The 26,056-nt window shown below is 38.4% G+C and overlaps 1 protein-coding gene across 2 annotated transcripts in view; it reads right to left on the reverse strand.

Moving 5' to 3' along the window:
• LOC114024545 (teneurin-3) overlaps window positions 1–26,056 on the reverse strand; it is a 440,254-nt gene that overhangs the window by 157,496 nt on the left and 256,702 nt on the right. For both annotated transcript variants that reach the window (XM_027837581.1, XM_027837579.1), the window contains exons 5-6: window positions 20,838–20,960; window positions 10,660–10,874 (exon numbers count right to left, since the gene is read on the reverse strand). In XM_027837581.1, the coding sequence (XP_027693382.1) occupies window positions 10,660–10,874; window positions 20,838–20,960 (338 nt within the window). The remainder of the gene's footprint in view (window positions 1–10,659; window positions 10,875–20,837; window positions 20,961–26,056) is intronic.

Below are 26,056 nucleotides of genomic sequence, written 5' to 3' on the forward strand. Positions count from 1 at the left end.
AGGGAACACTGATAGCTATCTAAGCCCAATTCATACCTACCCCTCCGTTACCCATTGTAATACCTGATAAATGGTCAGCTGGCTTCTCCTTGAAGACTCCCAGTGAGGGATACCTAATCATCTCCCAAGGCAACCTATACTCCTTTTTGGATAGTTTTAATTTTTAGGAAATTTTTCCTGACATTTAGCCTAATTTTTTCCTCTTTCAATTTTCTACCAATTGCTCCTGATCTTCAAAATGAACCAAATTTAATCCTTCTTCCACACTGCAGAGGTGATACAGTTTAGGGACACGGCCATTTTGTCTTCTGGCAAATGTTCCAAATCCAACATCCTTATTTTAGTGAGACCACCAGATGCTCTGTCAAGACCCTTCACAATCTTATGAATCTGATGTTCATCCCACAATTCTTAAATTCTTCACATTTATAACTTTTCTTCTTTCTGTTTCTTAGAATCTCTAGAATCATTGGAAACTCAATTCAAGCACCACCTCCTATATATGCCTTCTCCTGACCATCCCAGCTGCTACTGTTTCCCCTTCCCCCATTCAAATTCCCTCATAATTACTTAGTCAATATTTTGTATTATTTACATGTGTAGATGTTGAATGTAAGCACCCTGCGGGCAGGGACTGTTCCATTTTGTCTTTATATTCTTATCCTTTAGCACAATGCCTGGCACAAAGTAGGCACCTGACAAATGCCTGCTGCTTGATTACAAGCACACCAATAAAACAAAACGACATGATAACAAGCTATCTACATGCTTCTGATAAAAAGCACACCAATTGGAAAATTAAACTAACTTAAAGGGTTGGAGCACAAGCAATAACACCAACTACTTCCAATAAGTATTTGTGAACAGCCAATTATCATTCAATTTAATCTGTTTCGTTAAGAACAGTCATAAGCATCCAGGCCTGGATACACTTAACTGCTGAATTCTACTGAAAATAGGAACCAAAAGATTTCACTTTGCAAATCCTGTAAATTTAGGCAATAATTGTGTGGTTAAAATTGTGCACACAGAGAGAGGACCCATAAAGAAGATAACAGACAATGAAGAGGCTTCCTATTAGACTTCCAGGAAGAACAATTCAATTTTACAATAAGTTTCTAAGGTTATTCAGTTTTCATAGTTTAGTTTGATGATTACTCTGAGACATGAATTTGTAATGTAAGGTGAATTAAAAGAAAGAAGGAAGGAAGGCAATATGTATTTATTAAGTGTCTACTATGTGCTGGGGCACTATGCTTAGCCCTTTGCAAACATTATCTCATTTAATCCTCACAACAACTCTGTGAGATGGGTGCTATTATGAGACCCATTTTATAAAAGAGGCAGCAGAGGGAGGTTAAATGACTTGGCCAGGGTCACAAAGCTAATAAATGTCTGGGGCTGTTGAACTCAGGTCTTCATGACTACAGGCCCAAGGCTCTATCTCCTGAACCTCCTAGCTATCTATCTTTACCTCTGTGTCTTTCTCTATATACATACATATATACAAATATATATATAAATTTTCTCATATATTTCAGATATTTCTCAAATAGGATTTTATCCAAAGTCTATAGGGTAGTGAATTGGGCCATTAAAAAAAATCTTCAGTGTTTAGTCCAGTACCTGGCACATAATGAATACTTGTCGATTGGGTGAACTGAGTAGAGATAAAATCAGTTTATGGGCCCTCAGTGTCTGTGATTTTTAGTGTTGGTATCAACTTTGGAAAAAAATAGCTCCTTGTACTGTACAAAACCCAATGGACTTTGCTACTGGATAACACTTAAGGTAGATTTAAGATCTCTTATATCTATAAAGTATTTTAAAAATGCTGGCCTAAAGAAGAGGTGATAAGACCTCAAGAATGCTGGACTTAAGAGTCTGAAGATCTGGATTCAGATCCCAGCTCTGACAATGACCAATTACAGGAACCTGGTTTGTAAGCCCTTTGAGCTCTCTGGACCTCGGTTTCCTTATTTCTAAAGTGAGGTGTTTGCATCATCAACCTCATATGGATGTTGTGAAGATTGAATGATGAGATAAAGCATGGAAAGTCCTTCATAAACTATAAACAACTATACAAATGTCAGGTGTTATTATGAATAGTGTAGAGGAAGCTGGCCTTGGGGGTCAAAAGTATCTGAACTCAAATTTAACCTCTGACAAAGACTGGCTGTACAACCAGAGACAAACCATTCGGCCTCTAAATGTCCTATGCAAATCTTAATTAATACATCAATCAATGAACAAACACTTATTAAGCCAGGGAATGTGTCCAAGTTAGGACAGGGACAGGAGCTGGAACCATGATTTCACCACCTCGGCGAAGCCTCCACCTGGGGACTCTACCACTGCAGGTCAGCACCTTCCTCTCAACTTACAGGCTTAGAGAATCACCTAGAGCACTGACTGAGTGGTTAAGTGACTTGTTTGGGGTCACAAAGCAAAGACAAATTATAATAAAGTTTCTGTCTTCAAGGACTTACACTCCTTGGGTAGGAGGGAAATGTAACTTGTATATACTACTATTACTACTACAACTACTACTACTACTACTACTACTGGGAGTGGTACTACTACCACCACAACCACCGCTACTGCTATTACTACTACTACCCTACTACTACCACTACCACCGCTGCTGCTACTACTACTACCACCACTATACTACGACTACTACTATGAGTACCACCCCTACTACTACTACTACACACACTACACACCATACATACACACACACAAAGTATACATATAAAACACAAGATAATTTTTTTGTGGGGGAGGAGATCAAGAAAGGCTTCACAGAGATGGTGATGCTTTAGCAGAATTTTCTAAGATGCTAAGTTACAGAGTTGCATATTTGCATCATATGGTGGGGAGTTTCCATAACTGGGAGTTCCCTGCAGAGATGAAATCACAGATCCCACCCTCTTCCCCTCTCCTCCCTCCCCGCACACACCCATTTCATAACAATGGCAGAGATGGGGGATAAGGGCTGAATCTTCGAATTCGTTGGTGTAAAGTATAAGAGTTTATGGGCAACTCCTGGATGAGGAAACTCTAACCATGGAGGTCGACATGTTCTCTGCAAGTTAAAGTCTCAGAGAGTCACCTTAAGCAGAGATGTTGACTAGTCAACTGGATTCTTTCTAATAAAATCTGGAACTCTGGGAGATCCTGGGCACTGATTAACCTTTCCCTGGTTTGGGAAAGGGAACACCCCATAAGTTCAGGTGGAGGTTAGCAACTGACACAAGGGAACCAACATGGAGAACCAGGCAGGCAATCCCAGGAGTTGGGGAGACAGAGGGAAGGAGACAATGCCTGAGGTAGAAACAAGATCGAAACAGTGGCTAGCAGGAAACAAGGGTTTTATGCAGAAAAGAGAATGACTTATGTTTGTGATGCTTGCTGGCCTTACTGCCACATGTTTCTTTTGAGATCAGTGGCCTGGCCCCCAAACTGCCAACCTCACCGGAATTCCCTTCAGCTGCAGAGTTCGCACTGCTAGATAAACTTGTGGGTTCCATGCTCTCCTACCTCCAACCTTTCACCCCACCCCAGTCCCCAATGATTTTCTGGTGGATTCTATGTAGCAGTATGTCAGGCAGTGGCCAGAGTTACAAAGTAAGAAATAATTCAGTTGCTTTAGGAAAACCACCCAGTATTCTCATCATTCAAAGATTTAAATATTTACTTTAGCAGGTAAAAGAGAAGCAAAAAATTATATATAATGTATAATTTTTCTTTTATGTTAACAATGCATGAAGGATCCCATTTTTCTTATCATAGAACACAGTTTCAGAAAACAAATGAAAACCAATTCTGAACTACAAGTAGTCTGTTACTATCACTGCTGAAAGGAGGGCATAAGAATGTTATCCAAATTATATCCAAAGTCAAAAAGATCCTACTTACTCCATATACCCTAAATCACCTTTACAAATCTCCACTAAAAGTAATTAACATAAATGGAAAAAAAATGTCTGATTCAATTCCAGGACTCTGTTGACTTTAACATATAAAAATACTTATGTCCCCCACATTCTCCCCCTTCCTCACAACAGGGCTTACAGAGCTTCATTTATATCTAGATGATTCTTAACTCCCCATTTCATGTTCTTTCCTATTTCTCTGTTTGCCTGTCTAAGGTGGTCTTGGATGCTATTTTCAACATCTTGTCCCTTTTGATATAGCTTGTGTTTCTTTCTGTTCATGCCCTCTTGGATTTAATTCCTTTCTGTTTCTCCATCACCAGACTTTTCTTAAAACACAAAGCAACCCCAATCAAATACTTTATTTAATCCTCACAACAACCCTGGGCGATACATGCTATCATTACTCCAATTTTCCAGATGAGGAAAGGAGATAGAAGGCTCAGTGAATTTCATAGGATCACACAGCTAGAAATTGTCTGAGGCCAAATTTGAACTCAGGCCTTTCTGACTCCAGGTTCAGTGCTTTCTAACCATTACATGACCTAACTGCTCCTCATCACTGTACTTTTCCAAACATTATCTGCTTGTGGCCACAATAGCAGGCCATTAACCTCTCTTCTCTCAATGCTGAAGCTTAATAGTCTTTATTTTTAGAGTGTGAAATATTGACTTCATCATATATTTTTGTTCTTTCATCCATTGAGGATATCCTTGATAAAAATATGAGAAGGAAACAGATGGCTTTCACAAATGATTTGTGACCGATGCCATCTCCATGGTCACCACAACTGACTGAAAGGTGTACAGGACCAAAGGCTGCTCTGTTTTTATTGTTTTATGACTATTTAAAAAATTGACTCAGCAAAACGAAATGCAACCTTAAAGGCTTTCCTCCCCTGAGGTGTCTTTCACACATCTATAAATGAAATTACTTGATAGACCCAACTCTAGAAACAACTTTTTTCAGTGACCCCTTAATTAGCAACACAAAGTCAGGCATACAGCAAGGAAACAGATGCTCAAGAAAGGTGTCTCTATTACAAAGCATGTCCTGCACAGGGTTCATATGGAAAAGGGATTCCCTACAGATCAAATTCATGAACTTATTTTAAAAAATATTTCAATATAACTGGTTTCCTTTGCAGTATTATTTTATGCATTTCAAAATGTTCTGAGGAAGGGGTCCCTAGGCTTCACCAGAGGCGCTAGGTGGCGCCATAGCACACAGAGCACTGGACCTAGAGTCTGGAAGACCCACGTTCAAATATGGCCTTAGGTATCTACTAGCTTTGTGACCCAGAGACAAGTCATTTAACCTTTTTTTGCCTCAGTATTCTCAAATATTAAATAAGGATATTATACCCTATTATTAATAATACCTACCTTACAGGATTATTGTGAGGATCCAATGAGATAATATTTTTAAAGTGCTTAGTATGGTGCCTGGCACATAGGAGGCACTTGGTAAATAAATGCTTGTTCTCTGTCCTACCTTCATCCCCATCCCCCTTCTTAGACTGTCAAAGAGATTTATGGCACCAAAAAGGTTAAGAACTCTTGCTATAGAAGATGAAGTTTTCCAGATTTTCATGATGGCAATAAGACCCTGAATACTACAAGACCTCCTCAAGGAAATTCACATCCATTAAGAGAATGGCCTAACAATCCATATAGGAAAAAACAAATGGATGAAGTGTGTCTATTGCCTGATCATGACATATAATTAAATAAGCAGTACTCTGTGCCAATCTATCGGTCCATTTAAACTTGAAAAGGTACGGCAGTCGGAAAATAAGCTGGGCTTAGAATTAGAAATGAGGAAGAAACTGGGCTGGATTGTATTTGAAAAATTATGTATCACTTTCAACAATCCCTGGAGACTCCTGGACATAAAACCCATCATTTTAATATCAATATTCTCCCAATGATATTATGAGTCATGGACCACCAGACTCTTCAAAGACTCCAAAGGGCAATGGGGGGACCTAAAGTAAACAGCCTTAGTATGTCATCAACAATGACTGTTTACAAGAAAGCAGTGGAAAAGATAACCAGAAAATGAATAATCAGGAAAGAAGACGGGCATACAGCAAGAGTGAGGGATAGCAGGTAGATATTTCAAGAGCTCTAAGTATCTCTGGAATGTTAAAAGATCCAAGGGAGGACTTCCAGCATATATAGATCCTCACCAGAAGATTTATGGGAAGAAAGAATGTAAGCTCCTTGAGGGCAGGGACTGTCATTTTCATCTTTGTATTCCCAACCCCGTGCACAGTACCTGGTACATAATAAATGCTTGCTGATCAGCTGACAGAGAGAATGCCTACATCAGTGAGAGTACTAGCCCATTAAAGTATTGATGTGTTGTGTCTCATTCATAAGCTTGAGTTGAACTAAATTTCTGGATTCTTATTTTAATTTGTATCTAGAGACAACAAGTTATAGTGCAAAAGAATGGAAACTGGTATTCTAGTCCTGGCTCTATCACTAATTCATTTTACAACCTTGAACAAGTTACTCAACTTATTTGAGCCTCAAATTTCTTACCTGTAAAAGGACAGGATTGAATTACCTGTTTCCTGCCTACTCTACCCTCCCATAACTTTATCAAATCATGGTAGAACCATATTCCTCACCTCAAAATCTTAAACCCAACATTGGATGAAGGACTCAGCCCATGACAAAGACTACATTTGCTGCACCCCTTGTACAATACAGCTTTAGAGATGAAGAGATTTGTATGGATTAGGGGTCTCAAACTGCAAAACCATTTTTATTGCAATTTTCTGATGAGACGGATTAAGTTTACTGCATTAGTGACTTAAATCTTCTCCTTATTCCTTTGTACTTCTTATTTTCAGTTTATCTTCTGGGCTGCATGCTCATTGTCAGGCTCAGTTTAGTAGTAGATTTTGTAAAAGTTGTAGAAAATCCATTTGATTATTTAAGTGGTGACTATGAAGACAATTTTCACACTTTGACAAATTCCACTACACTTTCACCATAAACAGAGACTGCTCTCTGACACACACAGCCAGTCTCGAGCTTGCTTTGAGGAGGTTGACTTACTGAAAGGACTTTTCATTGAGTCCTCCTACAACAGCAGCAAGAATTATAAAGAGAGCCTTACAGGGAGATTGTAGGGTAGTTTAAACAGAATTAATGTCAAATATGGTGCCATATTTGTCTTATAAGGTTTGAGTGTTCCTGAAATATAGAGATGAAAAATTTTAATCATGTGCATGAATGTGTGTTTTCCTTATTGATTCAAGTATTTGTTGATGTGATTTTCACAATTTCCACAGCCATATAATTAAATGTACCTTTTATTAGACAATCTACAGAGGATCTTCTCTGATATTTCTTGTCAAATAATCTTTTTAAGGATAATTTTTTTTAAAAAATGTGATGTAATATGCATAATTTTGCTTCATAATTACTAATAACATCCTAACTGCTAAGTCCAGTAGCCCTTTTTCATTGTTCATCTTCCTTGACCTTTCTGCAGCACTGAACACTGATCATGCCCTTCTCCTTATTGTCCTCTCCTCTCTTGGCTTCTATGAGCTCTTTCCTGGTTCTTCTCTCATCTTTCAGACTGTCTCTTCTTCAATTCTTGGTTAATTATCCTCCATCTTAACTACAGGTACCCCAAAGTTCCTTTCACATTCTCTTCACTCATACGAGTTCAGTTATCTTAAATCAAAATTTAGTCAATCTATCAACCTATCTATCCATCCATCCATCTCTATAGGTTTAATGTGTACCCTGAGCACAAGAACCTTAGCTTCAGCTACACATTAGTTCTAGGTAATGTCCCATTGTCACTTCAAACTCATTTTGTCCAAAATTGAACTCATCATAGAATTATCGTACATCGAACCTAAGGTACTACCTACTACGACACTCATCTAATACAGGAAGAAACTCATCTTTACTCCCAAATTTGCCTCTCCTCCCAACTTCCCTGTTTTCTTGAAAGCACTATCATTTTCCTAGTCACCCACCAGGCTTGAAATTTCAGTCATCCTTGACTCTTTCTCATTCCTTCATATCTCATGTGCAATTAATTGCTTTTTGATTTGATCCTGGTAAGATCTCTCACATTTGCTTGGCACATAGTATGCCTTCAATTGTTTGTTGACCAACTGATTGTTTTCTTTCCAGGCTACCATACTCAGGCCCTCGTCATCTTTTGCCCAAGACAACTTCTTATTCACTCTTCCTATCTCTAACCTCTCTTTTTTCAAATCTATCCTTTACAGTTATACAGTTGATAAATTAATCTTTCTTAAAAAAGATTAATTTAAAGAAAGATAAATTAATCTTTCTTAAAAAAGATTAATTTAAAGAAAGATAAATTAATCTTTCTTATACACAGGTATGATCATGGTTTTTGTTTTTTTTTTTGGTGAGGCAATCGGGGTTAAGTGACTTGCCCAAGGTCACACAGCTAGTACATGTCAAGTGTTTGGTCTGAGGCCGTATTTGAACTCAGGTCTTCCCGACTTTAGGGCCGGTGCTCTATCCACTGAGCCACCTAGCTGCCCCAGATGTGATCATGTTACTTCATTGTTCAACAACCTTTCAAAGGCTCCCTTATCTTGTCAATTGAGGCCTATCAAAACGTGACTTCAGCCTATCATTCTAGTTTAATTTCACACTGATTCATATTCAGTCAAATTAAAGGACCACACATACCCCAAACTCAACTTGCCATCTCTGCCTTCCATACATTCATAAAGGCCATCCTTACCTCCTGAAATGTACTTTTTGTTCATCTTTGCCTATGGTAATATTTCTTTTCCTTCAAGAGTTAGCTCAGTTATCAGTCGTCCTAATAACCCTTTCCCAAATCCTCCAGCTGAAAGTATTCTCAAAATTTTCTAAAGTACTTTGTCTGGATTTCCCCATTGCATCAAGTATACCTTTATACATATCATTCTTTACGAGAAGAACGTAAGCTAGTTGTAGGTAGGAAATAGTCATTTTTTTATATTTGCATTCCTAACACATTACCGTGCACAGAGTAAGCATTAATAAAATTTATTGAATTGAATTACATTTTTACATTATACATTATGAATATGCTTTTACATTACAAAAAATAAGCAAGCTATACATAGTATGCACAAATAGTTCTTTAGTGCTATTCTTTATGTTATGCTAAAAACAAAACAGCTTTCCTAAATAAGGAAACTCATTATTGTCTTTGACGCCCATCTAAAAGCCCAGTCTACTTGCAGTTTGACAAAAGTTCCCATTTTGAGAACCCCTATTTACTTAAGTAAATAACTGCCCTTGGAAAACAGCTTTGCCTCAGTTTTATATTTTAAATGTAGGTAATTTTTATTTTTGGACATAAAAAACACATGACTAATTTCCTACCCTAATTTTTTAACATATGTGCCACAAATGTAATTATTACGACTATGGAGTAGACACCTTGTGATAAGTGGTAAGTTCCTCTTTGCAGAAGGGCGTTGATTAAATGTCAGGGATGTGCTTAAAGCTTTATCACATTAGCAAGAGGCTGGATGAAGTGAAGTCCCTTTTAATGCTAACATTTTAGGAATGTGTATTCTTAGGAAAGTTGAATTTAGGATCAATCAGAGATAGAAAGGACCTCAGAGGCTATGAAGTTTAATCCCCTCATTTTACAGAAGAGCAAACTGAGGCCCAGGGAAGTTAAGTAATCTGCCCAAGGTCACATAGGTATTAAATATCAAAGGCAGGATATGAACACGGGTCTTCTTACTCCATAAACAGTGCTTTTCACATTATACTAGGCTACAATGTATGAATGATGTTATGTTTGCTTCTCTACAGACACTGTTACTTTCCCATGATTTATTTCTTAAGTAATGGCATGAGTTAATGATTTGGACAGCTTTCAAATTTTAGGATACAAACAACCATCCTGGTACAATTTCCAATACTACAATTTTCAGTCTATTAATTAACAGACAGAAAGTGTCACAATTAGGGTCTAAATGTGTAACATATTCAAGAAGATGAATCAAGATGTGAAATACGTTACTAATTTGTCAATTTAACATCTATATATGCAACATATTAATACTAAATAATTAACAAAATATTACTTATTAATATCAATAATAAGCAATAAATACTAATAAAATGGATATTTAACCCCAATCACCTTACTATTATTTTGGCTGAGCAAACACCCTTGGTGTCTGAGTTAGGAGACTTGGGTTCAGATTCTGGTTGTGACCCTTACTAGTTGTGTGACCTTAGACGTATAATTTTCTGTCTCAGAGCCTCAGGGGGACCTAAATTATACTTGCATTCCTTACCTCACAGGAATATAGTAACAGAAGTTCTTTGCACATTTTAAGGCTGGTTACAAAGCTCTTACTATTATTATTTGTTTAAACATTTAACCGTATGCTGAAGTTATTCTTACCCTGGATTAGCTCGCTTTTATATTTTGCTACATCTATATTTATGAAAATGATCAGATCAAGATCAGAAGAAAATGCTTTTCTTCCAAAAGCAGATGTAATAATCTCACAAGAAAGAAAACAGAAGCCAATGTGACCTTCATTTACAATTTCCCCCACTACCACGGATTGATGCAAAAAGCGCTAGTTTGACATATGGCTGAAGTCAGAAAGCTGAATAACTTAAAAAAAAAAAGAAAGCAAACCAGTAGTTTTCATCTCACTGACCACAACAGGTGAGCTCCTCTTACCTGGGTATGGGAAGGTGGTAAGCCTTTGCGGCCATATACTCCAATCAGTGCATCCTTCTGGAGGGAGATATTGAATTTAAGAAACTGTGGCTGATCAATAAAGAGCTGGGATCTCCAGAAAATCCCCGGAGGAACCTCTTGAATCGCTCTCCGGCCAATATCAAGTTCTCCTGAATCTATGGTGTTATTTTCTTGAGCAAATCCACCTAATTTTCCTGTGTGTAAAGGTACCCACAGGCAGATGGGAGAAAAAAAAATGCATGAATTATTAACCAATTCACTTTTACAAGGATTTTTTTTATTTTTTAAACTACACCCTCTAGTAGTTCACATTCTTACTCCATGCTACCCAAGGATGTTCACTTTAAAGCCTCATGCTCACATTGGATATTTTGATTTGTCGTTCCTGTTTCAGCGCATTCCTTGAGATCTTTAAGTCGGAATCCTTTGACTTTCCCCAAGATATGCCTATTACTGAAGCTGCTTCCACAGCTACTCTCATTCCTGATCACTATAAACATAATTATCTTACAAAGTATAAGTCTTGTTATTTCTTAGGAAGGATTAACTCTGGTACTAATCAGTCATTCTAAACATGTCATCACACTGGAAAGTGTAAATTGAGGGGAAATGGATTATCCAGCCTCTCAAGGCCAGTAAACAATAACAAAAGCAACCAATGACACTGATATGAGCAGTTTTCTCAGAATTACATATGAGGGTGAGAGAAGAATCAGATACAGAAATGAATAAGGAGAGGAATAATGAACAGCGGTATGTTTCCATAAGCATACATTCTGGAAGGATATGGCAAAACTTAGCTTCCTCTGGGCATCCCTTCTCCCAAACTTTACCCTTGACTGGTTTCTTAATGCTTTGCCCACCCATCTTCAACTTTCAGGAAACTATGACTGATTATCCTTTTCCGTGAAACTCTGTCATTCTTTCAGTATGACCTTTCAACCTCCTTGCAGGTAGAAGGTAAGCTCCCAGAGGGCAGGAATTGTTACCATTTTTACTTTTTGGGGGGGGGGATGGGTCTTTGTATCTCCAGTGCCCACAGCTGGTTTGGTTTGGGTGCCCACCACTGAAGATACAAAGAAGAAATACTTCCAGCCCTCCGAGAGGTTACATTAAGGGGAAATACAATGTCTAGGCTTTTTTTTTCTCATGGTTTTTAGGCAGTTCAATGACTCTTAAATTACCTCTCTTTGATCTGTTTTCCAGGTCAGTTGTATTCACTATATCTTACATTTTCTTCTATTTCTTTTCAGTCTTTTGACTTTCTTTTCAATATTTTTTGATCATTAGCTTCTATTTGATCAATTCTAATTTCAGGTAGTAATTTTTCTTGGTAAGGTTTTGTGCCTTTTGTTCTGAGCTATTGTCTTTCCTTATCTTGCTTCCATAGCTCTCGTTTCTTTTCTTATTTTTTTCCTCTACCATTCTCATTCGTTTTTTTAAAATCACTTTTTAGACTTTTGTTTGTTTGTTTGTTTGTTTTTTTGGTAAGGCAATTGGGGTTAAGTGACTTGCCCAAGGTTACACAGCTAGTACGTGTCAAGTGTTTGGTCTGAGGCCGGATTTGAACTCAGGTCCTCCTGACTTCAGGGCTGGTGCTCTATCCACCACACCACCTAGCTGCCCCACTTTTTAGACTTTTAAAAAAACTATACTTTATCTCATCTAGGAATTCTAGCAGGATTTGTAAGCAAGCTGCATTTTTTTTTTGAGGCTTTGCCTGTAGAGGTTTAGATGTTAATTTCTTCTTTCAGATTTGTGTCGAGCTTTTCTGTTACCATAATTTCTTTTTATAGTGGGATTCTTTTTTTGTTAGCTCATTCTTCTACTTCTTGACTTGAGACTTTATTTTAGGGCTAGGCTCTACATACCTCTGGGGAGAATGGATGGACTGAGCTTAAGTCCACAAAAGTCTTTCTGATGCTTTCATGGAGTTATTTCATGTGTTAGTCCAGGACTTAAAGGGGAGCTCAGCTCAGGGATCTGTTAGTTTTCAGTAATTCCAAAGTAATGAGATCCAGGACAAAATATGCTCACTGACCTCCTGGTCTAAGATCTGCATGTTCCTGATCCAGATCTGGGCCTGGTGGCTTGTCCCTTGTTGCATATTCCAGGAGTAAACCACTATCAGCCCACTGGAAAGGGAGGCAGGTTGGCAGGTTCAGAGTGACTGAACTACAAGGCATTTCTACTCTGGTTATTCAACTGCAAGCTTGAGTCTGGGCTATAGGTCAGAACTGAAGGAGTCCCTGCTCTGCACTGCAAGTGTCTGAGCTGTAAGCATTCGTCTCTACCACTCCTGGCTGCTGCAGTCCACTTTGGATATGTGATCCAGAACTGAGTAGAGTCAGAGCAGCCAGATGGCATCTGTTACTACACCCTGTATGCCTGGGATCTCTTCCTACCCTGCTCTTCCTGTCTCTGTTCACAATCTCCATGCTCTTTTGGCCTCTAGGTTCTATTATGCTCTGGGCCCCTGGCCACACTCAATCTCCAGGGTCTGCAGACCTCTCCATCTCTCTTTGCTCACCTGGGTGGAAAAATAACTCACTATTGATTTTTTTTAATTTCCCAATCACAATTTGATCTAGTGGGCTTTCCAGATCTTTGTGGAGGAAAGTGTGGTGAGGACTTTGGCTGTATTCCTTCCAGATCCTCAGCTATCTTGGTTCTGCCCTCTGGACTAAATGATTTTTAAGTGTCCATCTAGCTCTAACGTTCTAGGATTCTATAGTAACAATCTCTTTTTCACTTTTCATTTTCACTTAATAAATACTTGGAGCCCACTATGCTCCTAGGTGGGCTATGCTAAGTATTAAGGGTCAAAGGTGAAGTACGGTACAACTCTTATCCTCAAGGGGTTTTAAACCTGTGGATTATCCACTTGATGCACTAAATATACCCAACAATAAACAAATAAACAAATCTGGGCTAGTTTTTGTGGGCTACCTGGTATATTTATGGATCAATTGGGGCAACTTCCTTTGTTGGTGAGTTTCTAGGAAATTAGGAAAGTCAACCTGCTCCCCTTTCCAAATCATATAATATATTCTGAAGTCAGACCATAAGGGAACCCAGAACCTTGGTTGAATGGGAAGCATTCCTATTGGCCCCTGAAAAGAAAGGAAAGGGCCAATGTGAATGTTCCCCCAATATTTTCTGACACATGATCTATGCACACTTTTGAGTCACATAGAAATTACTTTTATATTATGTGCTATTTGGGAACATTCATAACAATGCTTATCCCCTGTAAATTCAGATTATCAACATGTGATGATTCTTTGGATTACCTCTAGAAATGAAATAGATAATGCCTGACCAGACAATGTGGACCTCCTACAGATCACACCTGCTGTAGTGAATCAATTGATTATGAATTAAGATTGTTTTTTGCCATATGACGATTTTAAAAGACAGGTGTAGGTATATTCTCTCATTAGAATCCACAATTACAATGGAAGGAATACAGACACTATAAAATTTTCATTTCCTTCAATGCCCTAAGCCCAGCAGTTTAGATTAGTTCAACCTTCCTGCATGTAGCCTTCAGGTCTGAGCTTCAGGAGGCTGTGGTCTTGCTGCGGAGGGTTCTTGTCTTGGTAAATCCCTTCTCACTTAGAACTAACAGCTTGGCACTACTGATCTTTAAGTCACAGTACTTTAATTTGGTCAAACCAGGTGTGGTAGTTGATCTTAGCATTCCCAATGCTCCCTATTGATTGTAAACACACCTGGAAGTCAGCAGGCTCTGGACACAGATTGATAAACTGGGAAAACAATTCTATATCCTAATTCACTGTTGCCTATTCCTCCACCTACAGAGAAGCTCGGGCACAGGAATCACTCATCACACCCTGAATTTCAGAAAGCCTTCATTATCAGAGGACATACAAAAGCTGGGTCAGTCCTAGAGATCCCTTTCATTCCTTACAGAACACACTATAGCCCCCAGTGCCTGAATCTGCAGGCTTCTCCTCCCACGCCACTCCCCAAGCAACACTCGAGATGTCTACAACTTTCAGAAAGAAAAGATGGTGGAAAGATAAAGGAAAAAAAAAGAGATGGGGCCATAACGGATCTTCCATTATTCTCATCTGAAAGCACGTAAGTTTGGAATCATGCCAATCAAAGTCTTTGCAGTAAAGGTCAAACTATACCACATCTTGAAACACAATAGAGTAACGCTTTCAAGACTTTCTAAATGTGTCCCCTGAAGCAGGAATGTGGGAATACTAGCATTCTGTCTCTTTCCAATTCGAGATTTTCCTTTCATTAGTAAGTATGTATCACAACAGTCTTAATGTCTTAAAATATAGCTGTCAGTGTGAAAACTGAGACACACACATGCAAAGCTATTGTTATTTCTTTCTCTTTTGTGATATTTTATATGCCAACACATCAACAAACTGACATTTTTAGGTAGCTTAAAAGAGGTGGGGGGCAAGGGAGATGGCATTATAAAAATCATTTAGCACACAGGAATTTGTAGACCGGGGAAAATGTTAGTTTTCAGCTAAATCTAACTCAAAACCCAACAGAACTCAAGCTAATCAGAGTATTTAAAACTATGCTGATAATTAGGAGGCTTGAGACCTGTTTGAGACTTAATTTACATTTGAAAAGCATCCAAAATTACAAAAAGTTAAAAATGTATTACATATTTACAGTATTGCATATTTACTACTTGCCTAACATGTGGATTTATATCCCTACACTGCTTAAAATTCTAAAGAAAAAGGGAAAGAGAAAGCAAAAACAAAACAAAAAATCCCCAAAACTTAACTACAACTGAGTGAAGTATAAATGATACTATAACTTCAAGTCCTTCAGAGGCATCACTAATTAGAATGTCAGAAAGCAAGGCCAGACCCTTAATATACAATCAATAGCACATCTTCCAATCCCATGATCTAAACCTGGATTCAGACCTTTGTGTGATATCTGAATGAACATTCTCCATCACCTTCTATAAACAATTACATAGTATAAGTTAATGCTGTTAATAAATTCCATAGACATAACCTAAGTGAAATAAAAAACCCACTGCCTTGCAAACATAATTTAATAGAAAAAAAATCAATATGACATCTAATTAAGGAACCATTATACATTACATTAACACAAAATACTATAAACAATATTGAAAAAAACTCAATGTATCGCTGGCTAGTTAGTCATAATGCTCTTTAATTTACATTCAATCTTTAGCCTGCTGCAAATGGTTGTATAGCATTTTGAAGTCATCTAGTGTTAGGGAAAATTATTAGCTTAAGAGTAATTATGCAAAATTTATATAGAATTTGCATTTCTTTGCTTAGAAAGGAAAATCAGGTTTTTTTCCATACTATATAAGTACAATGAGTTTATTTAATGGCACATTCATTAGATGATGACTATATTAAATTCAATTCAAAAAGCATTTTAAAGCACCTATTATGTGTGTGGCAGTGCAATTGTGTAGAGACAAAAATAAAACACTCATTGCCTTCAAGGACTTTATTCCTGACAACACTTTTCCCATTTTACCTACCTTCAAATAATGGCCTTTTATTATCATAACTCCACATATTCTTTTGAAATTTTGCATATATCTTATCTCACTATTGAAATGAAATTACTGCTTGTTTAAAAGGGGCTTTGAATTCAAGATGCCTTCCAACAGGAGAAATCCAGACATCTTACACTTATACATTATCAATGGAAGGGATTTTTTTTTTTTATGTCAGGCAATTGGGGTTAAGTGACTTGTCCAGAGTCACACAGCTAGGGAGTTTTTATGTGTCTGAGGTCAAATTTGAACTCAGATCCTCCTCACCCCAGAGCCAATGCTCTATCCACAGAAGGGATTCTTTCTATAAAACCCAGGCAACCTTTCAGCCAGAAAGTACTCTGTTCTCAGCAAGTTGGGTCACTGCACGATAACATCTAGGTTTTGCAGAAGTATGATTAGGTTTTTAATTGATATCCCAAACTATTCTAAGCTAATGATTAATGTATTCTCCAGTACAGAGATTACAAGTGTTTGGGCACAGGGTCAGATAGATGCAGGTCACCCATTACCTTTCCCCCATGGTCCAGGGGAGTTATTTCTGTTTCTGGAAAGACAGTAGAGTTTGCTGGAATGACTCAACTCTATTCTTTTCTATTCTTGTCCCTTTTATTAGAATTATAGATAGAACTATAGATCTGAGAGCTGTCAAGGACTCCATCTAATACAACCTCATTTTATTGACCGAAGAAACAGACGCCTAGATATAGGTAGCCAGGGTAAAAGGTGGGATTTGAACTCAGACTTTCTGAAAGAGCCAGGGTGCCTCCTTTCATTCCCCCATCTAACTTCTGTGCTGTTATTTGTGTTTTCAAACACTAGCACTGTTTATCGTTAACATTCAAAGCCCATCTAGGACCCAGGACCCTCATGGGAAGCAGGCAGGACAGGTTCCATTCAACATTCTGCAAATGTTCTTGAAATGCCACGTAGAAGCCCTGCTCAATATTACCTCAGAGAAAAGAGATTTCTCTGCTGAATTCCTAGCACCACGAGGTGTTCCTTAGAGTTCTATTTAAAAAACAAGAATACGTAACATCGGGATGCATAAATGGGAGTATGTCTTTTCGGAACGGGGAAGTAATTGTCTCATTATACTCAGCACTGCTTAGGTTCCTACTGTGCTCAATTCAAGGCTCCACGAATTTCTTGATAGGGAGGGTTGTTAATGACTAGATGAGGTTACTAAAAGAAGTTGTGGAAGCTCCTTCCCTGGAGATCTTTAAAAACTGGATAGGATTTTTAAAAAAATCTCTGAAACAGCTCATATGTAAGACGATTTCTCCAAAACAGTGATTCTATAATACTTACTAGTATGTCCTGCTGGGCACTGGTAGACCTAGGGTGAAATCTGAACTATAGGCATCTACCCTGAATGTATCCTTGATACAGGAAAGGTAATTTTTGCCCATATATTCATCACGTGGAACAATGGGGGAAAGGAAACCCAGCAGAGGAATTACAAGGGGGTAGGGAACTGGTTTCTTCCCAACTACCCTTTTGCTCAAGGGCTGGAGCTATCTTTTCTGCCACTCCCAAAGAAGATGGTTCAAATTTTTAAGAGACTAGATTGTTTTCCCTTTCTGATACAATGAGGCAGCTGGTAACACAATTGATAGAGCACTGGGCCTGAAGTCAGTCAGACCCCAGCTCAAATTTGGCCTCAGATGCAAGTCACCTAACATAACTTTCCCTCAGTTTCCTCAACTATAAAATGGGGATAATAATAATAGCACCTACTACCTCACAGGGTGCCTGTGAGGATCAAATGAGATAATATTTGTAAAAAGCACTTATCACGATGCCTGGCACACAGTTACAACCATATAAACATATTCCCCTCTCTACAATTATGTGTAACCAGTCATTAGGTGATAAGTCACTTTCAGCAATGATTTAGGGTCTATCAGCTTAGTCTGTGGCCTGGAAAAGGCTCAGACCAGAGGGCTCATTTCTATATAGAACTTTCATAGAATTATCTTCTGTACCTAGACCATCTCCTAAAACTGGAGAAATTATAAGGAAGTGAGTTGATTCTACAGGATCTTCAGGAGTCTGATTCTACTTATAAAAGAGAGGTCCTCATGGGCTCTTGCTTAACTGAGGTCATCCAGGCAATACTTTCTTCTTTTTTAAAAGAAATGTTTTTATTTATTTCATTAAATATTTCCCAATTACATGTAAAATTTTTAATAATTGCTTAAAAATGTTGAGTTCCAAACTTAAAATAAAAATGTCTAAAAATTGAAAAAAAATGAATGTTAAAAAATTATTTTTACATGCAATCTGGAAAAAGTAAAATGTTTTTTTAAAAAAGAAAAAAAATTTTTGAATTCCCTCTTCCTCCTAAACCTTTCTTTGAGAAGGTAAGCAATTTGATATCAATCATATATGTGAAATCATGTAAAACATAGTTCCATATTAGCAATGTTGCAAAAGAAAACAGATAAAAAAATAAAACAAGAAAAATAAAGTTAAAAAAGTATGTTTCAATCTGCACTCAGAGTTCACCAGTTCTCTCTCTGAAGGTGGATAGCATTTTTTAGCATGGGCCCTTTGGAATTATCTTGATCAAAGTAGCTAAGTTTTTCACAGTTGATCATCCTTACCATACTGCTGTAACTGTGTACAATGCTCTCCTGGTTCTGTTCCCTTCACTTTATATCAGTTCATGTAAGTCTTTCCAAGTTTTTCTGAAATCATCCTGCTTGTCATTTCTTACAGCACAACAGTATTCCATCACAATCATATCACACAATTTGTTCAGGCATCCCCCAACTGATGTGTATCCTCTCAAATTCCAGTTCTTTCAGGCATACTTTCTAATTTCTTGAATCAGTTTCCATTTGGAGAGAACTCTGTGAACAGCTGTGAGCCTATCTCTTAAGTTCCTACAGGCTTAGAAGGGAGGGGCAATGCCAGAGCTAAGGAGGGATTATAACCAACACCAAGGTTATGGGATTTTCCTTGGGTCTGTGATGCAAAAATATCTTATATAGTCATTCTATCTCTGTGGCACTCAAGACCCTTGATCACCTAATTACAGAATTTTCAACAAGGGGTTAACTGTCCCTTTATAATTTTCATAGGAGTCAATGCTGGGGCCTTGTTGACCTTACAAGAGTGGAATTGGGGGAGGGAGCTAGAATAAATATTATTCATTTTATGGGCAGTTGCTTTAGATGTTTATATATGTGTTATCACTACAGAGTAATTAAGCATTTGTTTAAGGTAATTATACTTTCCTTAATTAAAATCTCCCACCTGCAGTTTCAATTAGGGAAGTCATTCGTCACCCCTTTAAAGCATTTTGGAGCAGCAGTTACCTCCTAATTCAGATGTGGCCAACTTTCAGCCATGAGTTTATAATGTTTAAGGAACAGGGGGCACTTTCTCTGAAAAGGCCCCATGTAGAGACCATTCATTACGATTATGAAAATCGAATGTCTCATAAAACTCTCTATCATCCCTAAGGAGTAGGAGGCATGACACAAAGGATTATTGTTATAATAAAACAAGATGAGGAGAGGGATGAAAAATGACAAAAAGCATGAGTCATAGCAGATGTGCGTGCATGTGTGTATGTGTGTGTGTGTGTGTATGTGTGTGTGTGTGTGTGTAGAACAGCATATATGTTCATTAAGAATCTAATAGCTTCTTCCTCACCCCTGTAAGGAAGCCACCCACTTAGAGCTGGCCATTAACAGATGCCAAAGGATAAGAGAAATAAAGAAGGAGAGCTAGAGAAAAGGAGGGACAGGGACAGAGAGACAGAGCTGTTCCAGGGCAGATTCAACCTGTTTACCAAGAGACAGGAAAAGATGGCTGGAGCAGGGCACAGTTGGGATATTTGGAGTGGACCATTTAAACCCACCTTTACATTCAGAGTCTATTTATTTAAAAATCTCTCTTAGTCTAAAGTACAAAAACTCCCAGGTTGAGAGAAACTTAAAGGGGACCTAGAAAACAGGTCAATTAAAATACAGCCCTTTAATATAATTTGTACCTTAATGGCATCACTAAGAAAATTAATACAGTATTTTAACTTTATGGATATTAAGGAAGATTTAATATACCCATGATAAAATGAGTAAAGGTTTTGAGATATTGACTATGATCTATTTCACTCTTAGGCTAAAAATAACATACATTGGGGACAAAAAGAGGCACAATTCATGAACTTGAGGGTGATGTAATTTCATTACTTTGATTATTTAAAAAGAAAAGTCATTCCTATTTTTTCAGTAAAATGATTTTTAAAAAAATATTCAGGGGCAGCTAGGTGGCGCAGTGGATAGAGCACCAGCCCTGGATTCAGGAGTACCTGAGTTCAAAACCGGCCTCAGACACATAACACTTAGTAGCTGTGTGACCCTGGGCAAGTCACTTAACCCCACTGCCTAACCCCCAAAAAAATATTCAAACACTGTTTTTTTGTCATTTTAAATTCTTTGTAATGGGTTTTTTTGTTGTTACTGAGTTCCTCTTTTGGTAACCACTCCCCTCAGACCCAACCCACTCCCCACGAAGTAGACACAAACATGACTGTAAAACACATTAAAAGAAATGTTAAACAAGACAAAGAACAAGTAAGTGCATCTCTTACCACTGTCGCCGGAAGGTAGCGATACAGTGTTTGTTGGCAAGGTGTCAGCATTCACTTTTCCATTCTCAAAAGTGTCATTTTCAGTTTGTTGTAATTGCCAGTTGAGGCCAAATAGATGCATTGCTGGAGGTAAAGAATACATGTTGTTTAAAGGTTTCCTGCTTTGAGTTTAAGAGGCAACTGATAAACATGTTTATAAAGAGTCATCTGCAAAGTTAAATCCTTGTCTTCTGGAATACCAGGACTAACTAGCTAATAAACATCAGAGAATAGTTCATCTGCACGAATACAATACAGAAAGCAACACGGTACAAGATGGTACCACTTCAGTAGTAATGTGATCCTAGCCAATCGGTCATTTAGCAATTAATGGCAAGTTTTCAGGGAACAATAGACAATTGGCTTCCCTTGGTCGGAGCTTGATTCTCCCCGCATTATTCAAGCCAAAAGTAGGCCTCTCTGTATTCCCTCTCCCTTCTGAACGGCTACAGTATAAGCCTAACTTGGGTCTGTTTCTCGGAATCTCTCCTCTGGTAAAACTATTTACCATAAAATAATTAACTCCCTTAAGTGGATCACAACAAGAATGGTAGCAACCATGGGAAGTGCTTTTCTTTCTGTAGCCCATGAGGCAGTTAGTGCAAGTGTTATTATACTCATTTTAAAGATAAGAAAGTGGAATCTTGGGGAAGTAAAGTGATTGTTGAAAGTCACTCATCTGGTAAGTTACAGAACCAGCATTTCAACTAAATTGTCTCCTTCTGCTTGGCCACTCTGCAAAGTAATGTGAAGGTTATTCAAATGACTGATTAGATTAACAGGAGAACGGAAGCCTTTGGAGAGCAGGAACTATTTTTTTTTTTTTGTCTTTGCTTCCTTAGAGATGAAGGCAATGTTTTGCACATATGAGTTGCTTAATAAATGTTTGTTGAATGAATTAGATTAATGAAAAAGTGAACTGGGACTCTCTCTCTCCCCCTCTTTCTTTCTTTCCCTCTTTCTCTCTCCCCTTCACCCTTTCCAACTACATTTGTTCAGGGGAACTTTGGTCATCATCTCTGTTCAAAAGCCTTCAGTAAGTACCTACTCTGTGCAGCACTGGATGACATATAAGTTAAACAAAATAGTCCTTGTACTTTTGGGGTTACAACCTCACTCAGATAACGCCACAGTAGGTAAAAATATAGTGTATATACCATGGGTAACTGAAATCCACAGATTTCTTCGGCCTTATTCTCATCTATGATTTCGGAGACCACTAAATAAACACTGAACAGATAGAGAAAGAACTAAGATTAAATATTTACATTGTATGCAAGCTAATGGAAAGTTAGAGTGGTGATTGATGGTTGAGGAAATCTGGTTTTCAGAAGACATGGGGAAAGTAGGGGGAACTGTCACCCTTCACAAATGTTCAGAGGCTTTTTCAAGGTAGTGGCATTTCAGGGTAGTTAGAGGGAAAAGACAAAGGAGATCACATTCCAAGCATGTGACATTTAGACTATGGGTACTGTGAGTCTAGGAGGATATATACATACATATATATATATATGTATGTATGTATACACACACACACATATATGTATATATACACACACACATATATATGTGTATATATACACACACATATATATACACATGTGTGTGTATGTGTATATATATATATATATACACATACACACACACACGCAAGATATATCAATCAACAAGTATTTATTAAGTACCTATTCTATGCCAGGCACTGTTCTGAGCACTGGAGATGACAAGATAAAAAAGGAAACAATTCCGGCTCTTTAGTAACTAATGTTCTATAAGAGGAGACAAAATGTACACATGTAAGTATATACTGACTAAATATAGGGACAGAGACCGATCAGACTTGTGATTTCATTAGTATAGGGAACTCCCAGATAAACAAACTCTACCTACATCTATGTTTGGCATCTTTCCTGCAACTTATAGGCTTAGTTGCGTATAGAGCCTGGTTGTACATAATTATTTGCATAATTATTGTCTCCCATATTAGACTATGAGATCCTTGAAGGCAAAGACTGTTTCTTCCCTTTCTTTGTAGGTTCAGCACTCAAAACAGTGCTCAGAACATAACAGGCACTTGATAAATGCTTGCTGACTTAGTTGCCTACACCACTGAGTGACTTGTCCGCGTTCATAGAGTTAGTGTGTGTTATGAGGCAGGTTATCTTGGCTCCAAGGCTGGTTCTCTATCCAATTCATTACACTGAACATATTTAGAATAAATACAAACTGAAAAGTAAGGTATTTTATTAAATTTTATTAAATTAAATATTAAATGCAAAAGTAGTTAGACATGGCACTAGCAGCTGGGGTATCAGGAGAAGCTTTGTGTAGAAGATGGTACTTGACCACTGTTGTTACTGTGCTCTTTTCCCTTAATTAGAATGCAAACCCCTTGAGGACAGAGCCTATCTTTTTTCTTCTCTTTATATCCCTAGCATTTAACACAGTGGTTGGCATCAATAATTACGTCTTGACTCCACAGAGAAATCACTGGACAGATCTGTCTGAGAGGAATAACAAGAGAGAAGCTACATAATAGTTACACACAGGTATCAGGGGTGGCTTGAGATGGAATCACAGCTGAGATTTTGGACTCTCTGGGGGAAGGGATGGTGCTTTTGGTTAGAAATACTTAAATCTGTAGTAACTTAAGTCTGGAGGAGGACCTGAGATACAAAACAGCACAACTTTTTATAGAGAGGTGACTTTTGCAGTGGAGAGATGTGAGAGCGTATCCCTGTATAGAAAGTCATTTTTCAGGCATGTGTCATTTTTGCATCAGTGGTCAGTATACAATAAGGCTGGTTTTATGTGGTAGCAGCCATCTACTTACAAGGTAGTGGAGGAGACTGCAGCTTGTCCCTGCCCTCTCATTTATCTCTGCATCATTATGACTTTTTTCTTTGTGCCATTCATACTTTTTTTTTTTCTTAAGAGTATCTCTCAAAAATAGGAGTGATTCTGAGAAGGCTCCCACCTTCAGATGTATAGTTGAGGGAGTCGGTTACAACCACTTAAAAGCAAGAATGGGGCACAGAATAAATACCTGAAGAGTAGGATAAGTTCAAGGAAGGTGGAAATACACTTTGATAGGGAATCAAAGACAAACTTCTACTCCACATTTTTTTCTGAAAGCTAGCTCTTATATCTAAGAAGGATGGTTAATGTAAACACAGAATACCCAGACTGCTGTACTGAATCAATCAGTTAAAAAAAAAAATCAGATGTGTAAACTGGTACAAACACGTCCTGAATCAATTTGGATGGAGTGAAGAATATTTAAATAGCTCATTGGACAAGCCAGATGACATTGCACAGGAAATGTCATGTGTCTGGCTGAAAGGATCAGATATACATCTGGGATTATGAATAAAAGGATAGCCAGTATGAAAGATACATTCCAATGGTGAAACAGTCAAATGGTAGAAGATTCTAGATTCAGGAGAGTCTTAAAGTAGCAGACTCTTGTGCCAGTACCAAAGGGCATCAGTGGGGGTGGGGGAGCGAGCCCAGAGGGATTGTTACATGTCCAGTCTCCCCCTGGCCATTGATTATGTTAATGGAGAGGTGGGACCAGTAGCTGGCAGTGGATTTAGAGTATGCACCCAGGACAAATAGGGTCACCTAACCAAGAAAGGTAGTTACCTGTGAGAGGAAGCAACTTCAAGAAGAATGATCTCTCCCTATCAGAGAAAAATGCTGCCCAAGAATCAGGAATGAACTTCAAGTAAGTAGAAGCGATGAGTCAGTCACCCCTCTGTCACTCATGAGTTTGCATCTCTCTCACCATCACTGTACTTTGTGCCACCTCCCTGTACGGACCCCGTGTGTTCTGTGGGAGAGTATGCCCCATACTTCTGGGGGAATCGTTCTTTGTACCAACTGCTCTCACTTTGTCATCTCAGGGGATGACATACTACGCCATCCCCTTTGCTAAATTGAATAAATCCTTTTTCTAATTGAAGCCGTTACCTGATAATCAACGGGAAGCAGAGGAGTGGGGGCTTCTGAGAACCGGAAACTTCAGACAGGTCTTAGAACCCCAAGTCAGCTGCTCTTCCACATCTGGGGTTTGACTCTGAGTGTAGGTTTGGGGAGCAGACCCAGAAGGGATGCTACATAAAGATAATTACTCCATCATGAGGACGTCTAGAAATATGTACCCTATGAGGCACAGCAATACAAAACAGCATAAGGGAGCACCCCTGGACTTGGCTCTTTCTCTGAGGGTGCAGCAGGCAGCTGGAGGACAATGACTTTTTTTTTAGTTGATGGAATACTGGCCTTGAGTGAACTAGCTTAGTGAAGAGTGAGTTTTTCAGGGTGGTAGTGTGTGTGTTTCTTTAAGCAATTAAAAAAAAAAAGATGGATTAGACAAACAACAGCCAACACAAACATTTCCATATAAGAAAAGAGGATTGCATATAAAACTGTGAACCTCTTTAATACTTCGTTTTAGAGTTTATATTAAATCTAAAACCAAAGTTTTTGCATTACCTTTACCTGTATCATGTTCTAAACTTCCTTCTTCCCTCTTCTATGTATCTCCTCACCTCTCCTCTCCCCCTTCCACAATCTACACAGGGTATATAATACCCTTACCTGCGGGTGCTCTGCCCAAAGGAATGTAAATTTGGATTGCTGAAACCTCACCAGATATTTTAGGGTTTATGGGCTACATTTGTTTCTTAAGGACCAAGCCTTAAACCCAGATCACTCTGGCTGTCATTGATAGGCCAACAATCCGCCCCAGCCCAAGCCCTACCTTGTCATTGTTTGGGCCCGTTGGCTCAGAGTGAATGTAAATAGCAACTGTTGCTGTTTTGGCCAGAAACCCTCAGGGTCTTCCCCTCCCAGATTGATTTTGTTTTTTCTTGACTAGGGAAAGAGGCCGTTCTTTGTCTCATTTCTTACCTAGCCTTAATCACTGAATGGACCTTGCCTCAGTGAAACTGAGACCTGTTAAAGACCTTAGCTTAAAAAGGCCAAGGTCCCCCACTGCATCCTGGGCCATCTCCAGTTGTCCTGATCTGTATCTTGCCACTGGGCCCAGATGGCTCTGGTGGAGAAAGTGAGGCTGGTGACTTTGCACAGTCCTCCCTCACTTAAGTCTAATTCACTTGTAAGTCATGGCATCATCTTTCTAAAGTGATGGTCTTCTTCAAGAACAAAGGACAAAC

Source organism: Vombatus ursinus, unplaced genomic scaffold, assembly GCF_900497805.2.
Source record: "Vombatus ursinus unplaced genomic scaffold, bare-nosed wombat genome assembly UNPS02014821.1, whole genome shotgun sequence".
Taxonomy (NCBI): domain Eukaryota; kingdom Metazoa; phylum Chordata; class Mammalia; order Diprotodontia; family Vombatidae; genus Vombatus; species Vombatus ursinus.